A 9,613-nucleotide genomic window follows, 5' to 3' on the forward strand; every position below is an offset into this window, starting at 1 on the left:
ATTAATTTTATTAATTGACATAGTTATTAATATAAAAAAATGTAGAATATATTGTATTTTCACGCACAAATAAAATTAAACCAACAGACCTAAATTGATAAACCGTAACACAAGGTTTGGTTCACGGTTCGGTGAGCACCGATGGTCTGACTGTCTGGTCTTGTGTCTGTGCTCTGTATGTCTGAGTCTGACACATTTTCGGCGTTTTTTCATGCTAAAAAGGAACACGCAGCAAACTTGTTTTCAATAGATAATAATTCAATACAACTCAATTTGAAAAATAACGTTCACACTTGAGTATCTCTCGAGGTATACTATACAAGAAAAAGTTTGATAAAAGTCTGATTGCTGTCAGTTGGTGGCCTTTTATATTGAATTCTTGCCATTGGTCAGTAAAAACACAGCTGTATCCTTACAGAATGTATTATATATTACAATTAAATATAAGAGGTTTTTGTGACTAGAAATTTGGGGTTTAACTTAAGCTTGCAGACTGACACGAGGGTTGGACAGATTTGCAAATCGAAAGATCCACTGATTAAAAGTATATCATCTACTGAAAATAGTGTCATTTTTTACACAAACTCCGTATTTGTGCCACTTTGTTTTGAGTAATTTTTTTAGTGTTTAAAAACCTAAAGTCATCATATCAAATTTTTCGATAAGTTTATTATTTTTTTTGACCCTACTATAATATACATATTTAATACTGTTTTTGCAGAGTATAGCATATTTGACAGTTGCAATTGACTGAAATGCATCAACAACATGAAACCAATGATCGTGAGGCAACAACAACAGAAGACACACAATCTGACTCTTTGGACAAAACTGCCAATAGTAATGAACAAGCTTGCTTGGAACGAGAAAAACTACATTTTTTAAAAAGTTTACAAATTAGGCCAATCAATGAGAACTGTAAAACAGCCAAACAGGATTCCAGTAACAAACGAAGAGCCTTATGTCCTATACTTGGTTCTGTTTCTAGAAACGAAAATATGAATAGTACTAAGCAAATTGAGGGTCGCAACAAACACCGACAAACCAAAGGTTTTTTACGAATAAGTTTTAAAGTCAATCTTAGAAGTAGCGCTGACCTTACTTGTGAAATTTGTGGAAAAATCTTCAGCCGTGTGCCAAACCTAACTAGACACAGAACAATCCACTCTGGAAAAAAAACACACAAGTGTAAAGTTTGTGGAAAATCGTTCCGTCGAACGCAGGACCTTAAAGCACATGAAAGAATTCACATTGGGACAAGACCTTACAAATGCAATGTTTGCTCAAAAACGTTTTACCATCTAGCAAGACTTGTAGGTCACAAAAAGATCCACGTTCGTTACAATTGCAAAGTTTGCGGAAAATGTTTTACCATGAAGAGACGTCTAAATTCTCATGAAAAAACTCACAACAGAGGAAATCAACAAATGAAATGCGAAGAATGCGGGAAAAACTTTAGAAAGAGAAGAAGTCTTACAGCACATAAAGTGGTTCACCATAGTGGCAAACTAAAGAGCCACCAATGTGAGCATTGTGGAAAGTGCTTTATTTGGCCTTCACTTCTTGTGATACATCAAAGAGTTCATTCTGATGAAAAGCCTTTTAGGTGTAACGACTGTGGTAAAGGCTTTAACCAGAAACAACTCCTTATCAATCACGGCAAAGTGCATATTAATTTAAATTTGGAATGCAACGATTGTGGGGAACGCTTTCCGGGCTATAAATTTCTCAAAATTCACCGAAAAATTCACACTGAAGAAAAAGGCTTTCTATGCTTTGTGTGTGGACGTGGTTTCAGTTCATCGTTAACCCTTAAAATACATGCAAAGCTTCACTCGGGAGAAAGAACTTATAATTGCAAGTATTGTGGCGAGTGCTTTTATGAGCCGCGCACACGTAATGTTCACGAAAAAATCCACACAGGAGAAGAGATTTACGATTGCGAAGAATGTGGGATGTGCTTTGCAAAGGAATTACAATTAACAAAACACAAAGAAACTAACCATCCAGGAGTAGCACGGTGGAAATGCGATAAGTGCGACAAAACATTCCACCAGAAAGAATATCTAGACCTTCACCAGACAAGCCACACTGACAAAAAACCTAACAAAAGTTGTGAAAATTTTAGAGTTTATGTACAACAAATAAGAAAACAGAAAAAGTCTTGCAGTGTTGAAAATCCAAGCGATGTTAAAACAGACCCACCAATTCACAGGAAAAAGAAAAAAACTCAAAAGTGTGAAGTTTGCGGAAACTCTTTTGGTACTCCTTCATCACTCACTAAGCATAAATTTTTTCACCATGGTCGAAAATGGTTCAAATGTGAGTTTTGTGGTAAATGCTTTTACATTGAGTCCAATCTAGAAGAGCATAAAGTATTACACACCGGAAGAAAAACTCTTGAATGCAAGGATTGTGACAGAACTTTCAAAAACCACTGTAAACTTGTTCAGCACTCTGAAAATCATGCCCTTGGAATTTATCCCAAATGTGAAATTTGTGGAAAATACATGCTTAAACGATATTATAAGAGCCATATAAAAAATCATACCAAAAAAACATCTCACGAGTGTGATGAATGTGGAAAATCCTTTCGTAAAGAGTCGGCCCTGAGAAGGCATCAAATTATTCACACTTCAGAAAAGCCTTTTGAATGTGATTTATGTGGAAAAACATTCAGCCAAAAAAATTATCTATATCATCATAAACGTAATATGAGGTACAACTGTGAAGTGTGTGGGGAGAATTTTCACCAAAAAAGTGAACTCAATGAGCATGATTTAATTCACAGGTTCAAATGTGAAATTTGTGGATATTATTTTATTCAATTGACACATTTGGAAATTCACCAGAAAAGTGTTCACCCTGAAAAATCAAACCCATACAAATGTGATGTTTGTGGAAAAACTTATAAACGGGCAAATTATCTCACTGCACATAAAGAAATACACACCAAAGAGAAATCCTTCAGTTGTGAAAAGTGTGGAAAGTGCTTTTCTCATGCTGGGCATTTAAAATATCATGCAAAAACTCACACGGTAGAGGAAAAATCATACAAATGCATTGATTGTGGTGTTTTATTTACGACTGAGGAAATTCTGGTTGAACATCGAAACACACACGCTGCAGAAAAACCTCACAAATGTGACATTTGTGGAAAAGGTTTTAAACGGGCTAAATATATTTCCGCACACAAACGAATACACACAGGAGAGAAACCATATAGTTGCGAAAAATGTGGAAAAAGTTTTAGGGTGTCAACGTCACTTCGCACCCATGAAAAAATCCATGATTTAAAACCCCCGCGTTTTAAATGCAATATATGTGATAATATCTATACCATGAAAGGAAACCTTATGAAACATGTAAAAAAATGCCATGAAACACCTAAACCTGAATAAAACCTCATAGATTCAAAGACTGTTAATTTAAGCAATAAACTTCTCATGGAAGTATTTTAGCTTTAAAAGGCCATAGAAATATATTTTACTCATAAAATTACTAGCAAACACTAAGACGCAACAACCTATAAATTAATATTTTTATAAAGTCTTCTACTTGGACTCCTCCGTCCTAATATAATATTTCATTTCTAAAATTTTGTTTCCTTTTGTGTTTTCTTTTTCATAAAAAATATAGATTGTATTGTTGAACTGTATGTTTCATAAATGCTGATCGCGGAACCCTAATTTTTTAAATTTTGTGTTTAAATTTCTTGCTAAAATATAAGCCATTTATTTTAGATAAAATATTGCCAATGGAAACAGGTTTTTAATGCTTTCTTGATGCCCTTTGCAACAGGATAAGATTTTTTAGTAAAGTAACTTGAATATTTCAATATGAAAGCTTTCTGTGTTTTCTTTAATCTTGACTATTAATATTAACACAATTTCAGCAATGCAAACATAACGTTTTTCCAAAATTGGTACAAATTTTTTTTCTGTGTAGCTTACAAATTTCTTGTACAAGAATTGTTGGTTTACTTGAATAAAATATTTTATAGTAATATGAAATGTTAATTTTTTCATCGGTTAGTTTGCATGATTTTTTGATTTAGCTATTATGTGCATTTCTAATTTGATTTTGTCATGAAATAAAACTTTACTAGACTAAAACAAGCCACTTATTTGAAGACAATTTGTGTTTTCAACATTTTTGATTAATTGCAGCCATTTAAACTTTTATTACAATAAAACTGTGGCATCCATTTCCACATTGCTATGAATATATTGCAGAGATGAAGTTTGTAATCGCGAACGTAATAGAACAATTATCCAAAAAAACATTTACGAACAAACTTGTTCAAACATGCGGCTTATGCATTAAGTAAAGCGCCAAAAATAATTACATTTATCTGGTAAAATTAGCAAAACGTTTTAATTAAAAGAATTCGTTACGTCGATCACAGGCATGCCTCACCTTTAATTGTCATGTACTGTTACGTCACAAACGATGTAGTTAATATTACGTTTGCTATACATTAATGTAGTTTTACTACTTTTATACCAGGGGTTCTTAAACTTTTTTTTACCGCGGACCCCTAATTTTTTTCTTTGCCTTGCGTGGACTACTGTCGACAAAAAAATTCGAAAATGACGTCACAACACAAATAGACTTCATAAATCTGCTAATTTCGGTCCGAAAATGTGAAAGTGAAATAGAGTCTAAATAGAATTCAGTGCAAAACCGTTTTAATTTTAATCAAACTGTTCTGTTTAAAAAAATAAACTAGTTCGCGGACCCCCAAGGGGTCCATGGACCCCAGTTTAAGAAACCCTGTTTTAGACAGTTTTTGCTCTTTGAATGGTTTTTGAGTATTGCGCTGCCACTCAGTCAGTTGCTAACGTTGTTATTTGTGTTTGTTACGGTAGTTGATGCAATGACAAAAGCTAAACAAAAAAGTTCAAACTTTTTGAAGGTTGCGTGTGTGAGTACGAGATCACGTATAAGATGGGACGGGACTCCTAAGTACAATCTCAAGGCGATATATTCTTCAACGTGGTTCTTGTCTCCGAGCATAGACGGAAGGTGCGACGTCTGTCTTGCAAAAATGTCTCCTTCAGAGTTGTTGAGCCTCAAAGCGTGGAGAGTTGATATACACAAATTGTCTATTGAACTGATATGACGAAATTCTTCTGCTCTTGCGGTCTCGAAGTAATCGAAAGTTGTTCTTACAACGCGTGCTTCAAACGATCTGTTTTGCAGTCGTATTTGTTGAATGCTTGGTGCACGGATTCGTGCATAGAGATCAATGAATGGATGAATTTGCCTGGAATCAGTTTGTCGGTTGTAAAATGTTCTTTGTCTTGAAGTTTCTCTGGTTCTTCTTTGGCGTCGACTATACGATTCTAGACTATCAGGATAATAATCTGAATCTGATTGGGTTCTTCTGTCTTCTGGTGAACTTTCCTTAGACTTAGCTTGAGCACTTGGTATGTGCGTTGGTCTTTTCTCTAGTCCGAATGTCGAGCTTGATGGCCAATCACTACCCAAATCTACAAATGGGTTGAGAGTCCTTTTTGCTGAATGCGCTGATGAATCTTCTGACGAAGGGCTAACAGCGTCCCATTCGTCTAACTGTTTGTTTTCTACTGAACTTTGTGGACTGTAACCTGAACTAGATTTAACAGCCGAACAACTTGTAAATTGATCCTGAGAACTGGACATTTTATTTTTGTAAGCAATCCTTTTTATACACAAAACTTAGAAGAGAAATTTTCTGTGCGAGAAAAAGATTATGACGCAGCAATGACACGGCGAATGTTACATTATCTAATAGTAATTTCGTCACACGGGTGTTGGCTTATCGCCTTTCTTTCTCAACTTATCTCCTACAAGGAAGTTAGAATCTGCCCATATTAGTACACGAAAAGCGGCTTCTCTAACTGTAAACACAATTTCAATCATTGTTTTGAGATGCGGCTAATGTGCCAATTCTCAAAGCGGCGATTTTTAAAGTCGCACATTTTAGTACAATATAAGGAAGGATATGCGTCAATTTTTGCTATTTGTCATCTGTGAACAAGTGGCCGAACTGTTTCGCAAGGCACTGGCAATTTACCGGAAGTTTTCACTAAAAACGCACACAGTAGCAATTGTCAACATTACAGTTTCGAGTTTAGAAACATAAAGCTCTTTGATAAATAGATATATTATTACAATTTTGATAAATATACAACAGGATGTTTTTGGTAAGGATGCGTTATGACAATTCATGTTTTTGTTGTTCGTTAATTACTTAAAACGATTAATTAAACACGTAAAAATGGCCACTGCCACCACACGTGTTCCAACAGCTTAGCCACAGCAAGGTATTCAACGTATATGACTTTATTGAATGACATCAGAACGGCAATCAACTTGCAGGAATAGCTTAAGGTCCATGCACAGTACTAACAGTCCAGCATAATAACTTCTGTCCGTTACATTATTTTAGTTGGGCGGGTTGTCTAGTTCAGTTTCAGTTACAACTAATTTTGTTCTGTTAACTTGAGATCCGTCTCGTTTGGCTTTTGTACACATCGCCTGGCATATAATTGTTTAGCAGAGGCGTGTTAACGGAATGCAAAAGCAATGTTTATGGTGGCAGCTGGCAGGTCTGCGATTGTTGACGTCATTAAGTTGGTTATAAAACTTAGTTTCGGATAATAAGAACAAATAATAAGACAACCCCTACAAAAATCACAATTATTGGTCCTTGGATGCCCTAATTGTCTTAGATCTTTATGTTTGGAACAACACTAATTGCGACAGATCGGGTGGATGTACGATACTGCAATCGTATCGGTACTGAATATTGAGTCGAGTAAGACCATGCAAGTGTGGGTTTTAAGCACAATGATAAGATATTTATTGCAATTAAACAAACGACAAACGGTACTTACACAGGTACTTACGATACATACAATAAATTACCTCCGTGTACGGTACGTAGCGATCTGACTCCAGCTAAGTGAACAGTGGAACTGCTAAATTAACGATTTACAACATTTCTTATATAGCCTACATCAGACAGATGTGAGTAATTACCAATTCGTTAGAAAACGCGACACAAAACACGACTTAGGAAATCGTCCATACGACCAACAAAATTACAATACGCGACGGGAAATTAAAGTGACAGCATGAGCGATTCAGCCGGCAGTCTGTTCATAGAATGGACAGAGTTGACGGGGTCACAGAGTTCCAAAGAATCCACTACACAAGATTACTGGAGTCCCAATTCCGACGTGCGCTTGCACAGCATCAAATTTAAGTTTAAAAGGGCCTCACACTGCAGATTGTAAAGGTGGAATAGAATAGTGTGTTTTCCACCTACGTATTGTGGGGTGAAGGAGTCGTATGTCACTCACGGCGGGATTTCTTTATATCAACCTTTTTTTTAGGGTGGTTGGAATGCAGGACCAAGCCATGTCGGCTCGGGATTTAGACTTAAATTTATTTTTTCGGTCTTTAAATAGTTTTTAGAGTAAAAGTTTTTTTTTATCAAAAACGTTAAATATGTGTGGAGGTTGTAGTCAACAGACCATGAACACCCCAGGAATAACGTTTGTTTATTTATTAATTAATAATGCCATGCAATCTTGATGTAATATTATATCGACAGTTTTACTATTGGGGATTTTTTTTAAATGCTTTCAATAATAATTTTCAAATAACAACTAAACTGCCCTGATTTAATAATAGAAAATACGGCTAAAATGGAGCAAACTGGTTTATTAATTCTATTAGTTGGTTGTTATTGAAACTTGAAAAAAATGTTGAATTGGATAACAGAGATAAGTTAGTAAAGTTTACAAGTGTGAGTTTTTTTTAGATATTAGCATTAAAGTAAGCTGATAATAGTCTTGTTGCCACTGGTCTAGAATCCGCAAGCACATTAGTTTTGTCTGGGGTTTATATTGATAAGATGTCATTTATGCGGCAAGAAATTGAAACCGATAATTCTGACATCAAGATACCTGGAAATATCTCAAATAAAGAGCGTGAAACTAACAATGAGATCTTTGAAAAACAAGATTCACAGAAACTTCTTCAATTGATGAACAGTCAAAACTATAATTCTAAAGCAGCAACAACAGAAAATACCCAATGTTCCCATAATGAGAATAATGGTGAAACCATTAGTGAAGATCAAATTTCCTTAAATCAGAACAAAAATGCCCCAAAACTGAGTGAAGGAAATAGTGTTAAAAAGTGCTTGGGTAAGACCGTGTTTCCGATTAAATATAAAATAGTTTTCAAAAAGAAAACATCGTTCCAATGCAAACAATGTGGAGAATGTTTTGCAAATGAAATAACCTATAAAAAACATCGACCAATTCACGCTATAAAAAACACACAAAACTATTATCTGAATACACATAGAAATAAAAGTCAGCTTGAAAAGGAAAATCTAAACCCCCAAAAATACTGCAAGTCAAATGAATTCAACATTCACACCATACACCAACCATACAGTTGCCAAGAATATGGAGAAACCTTTAGAAATGCAGCATATTTACAAGATCATCAATTAACCCATGTCACTCAAACTCTTGAGAATAATCGTAACATGTGCAACATTTGTGGCAAAGACTTCCACAAAACAACAAATCTAAAGCGTCATAAAAAGATTCACACCGGCATAAAACCATACAAATGCGATAATTGCAATAAGACTTTTTTGCGTCCAGGAGATCTACGCAGGCACATGGTAACTCACACTCGAGAAAAACATTACAAATGCGATGGTTGCGATAAAAGCTTTGAACAACGGTCACAGTTAAATCGTCATAAAGTCATGCACACCGGAGAAAAGCCTTACCAATGTAATGTTTGTGGGAAGTGCTTTAGCTGGGCAAAAGCTCTTAAACTTCATGAAATAAATAATGCTGAAGACCATCGTTGCAAATGTCAATATTGTGAGAAAAGTTTCCCGCCAGGTAAACACCTAAAAATGCACGAGATGGTTCACACTGGAAAAAGGCCTTTCGAATGCAAAGAATGCGGAAAAGGCTTTACACATCCATCACAACTTCAAAAGCATGAAATCACTCACACCGATGAAAAACCTCACAAATGTAAAGTTTGTGGAAAGTGCTTCAATGTGCAAGGAAATCTGAAACAGCATGAAATAATTCACACTGGAGAAAAACCTTACCAGTGTGAAGTTTGTGGAAAACGTTTTGCTTTTCAAGGAAATGTTATACACCATAAAAAAACTCATGCTGCCAAAGAAAAACTGGCAAAAGCAAATATTTGACTAAATTTTTCTGTTAAAAATGTTATCCTTAAAAGAGAACTATGTTTGAAGATGCTTTATTTAAACAGAAATCCAGTTAAAATTTATTCATTCTGTGGATAATTAAACTTGCTCTCACCAAATTACCATATCAATAGTTTATGGGAATCAAATTATTGTTTGTTTTTCAGAAATCTTTCAACATTTACTTACATTTGTTATACCTTTCGTTTATTCTTTTTTATGTTACATTTCACAGGTTTTAAGTTTTGTTATATTCGTTTCTGTTGAAGTTTGCAGGATTTAGGAACTTTGTTGTTTTGACAGATTTTATTGTTTTATAAACTTAATGTAAATCACACCGAGTTTGTAGAGTTCACAATAACTCAC

General features: G+C 34.9%; 2 protein-coding genes across 2 annotated transcripts; both read left to right on the plus strand.

Moving 5' to 3' along the window:
- Positions 1–722: 722 nt before the first annotated feature.
- Positions 723–3,920, plus strand: LOC146166444 (uncharacterized). The gene has a single exon (XM_083388851.1). It carries the CDS (start codon positions 756–758, stop codon positions 3,399–3,401), a length of 2,646 nt encoding a protein of 881 aa, XP_083244977.1. The 5' UTR covers positions 723–755; the 3' UTR covers positions 3,402–3,920.
- A 3,824-nt stretch (positions 3,921–7,744) lies between these two features.
- On the plus strand, positions 7,745–9,244 carry LOC146166445 (uncharacterized). Its single transcript, XM_083386941.1, has one exon. The coding sequence runs from the start codon at positions 7,910–7,912 to the stop codon at positions 9,242–9,244; it is 1,335 nt and encodes a 444-aa protein (XP_083243067.1). The 5' UTR covers positions 7,745–7,909.
- Positions 9,245–9,613: the final 369 nt, after the last annotated feature.

The sequence above is a fragment of the Ascidiella aspersa genome, chromosome 1 (assembly GCF_963924565.1).
Source record: "Ascidiella aspersa chromosome 1, kaAscAspe10.2, whole genome shotgun sequence".
Classification (NCBI taxonomy): Eukaryota; Metazoa; Chordata; class Ascidiacea; order Phlebobranchia; family Ascidiidae; genus Ascidiella; species Ascidiella aspersa.

Bases quoted from the DNA above. Each gene is read 5' to 3' on its own strand.
- LOC146166444 (XM_083388851.1), top strand. From the start codon at position 756: ATGCATCAACAACATGAAACCAATGATCGTGAGGCAACAACAACAGAA.
- LOC146166445 (XM_083386941.1), top strand. From the start codon at position 7,910: ATGTCATTTATGCGGCAAGAAATTGAAACCGATAATTCTGACATCAAG.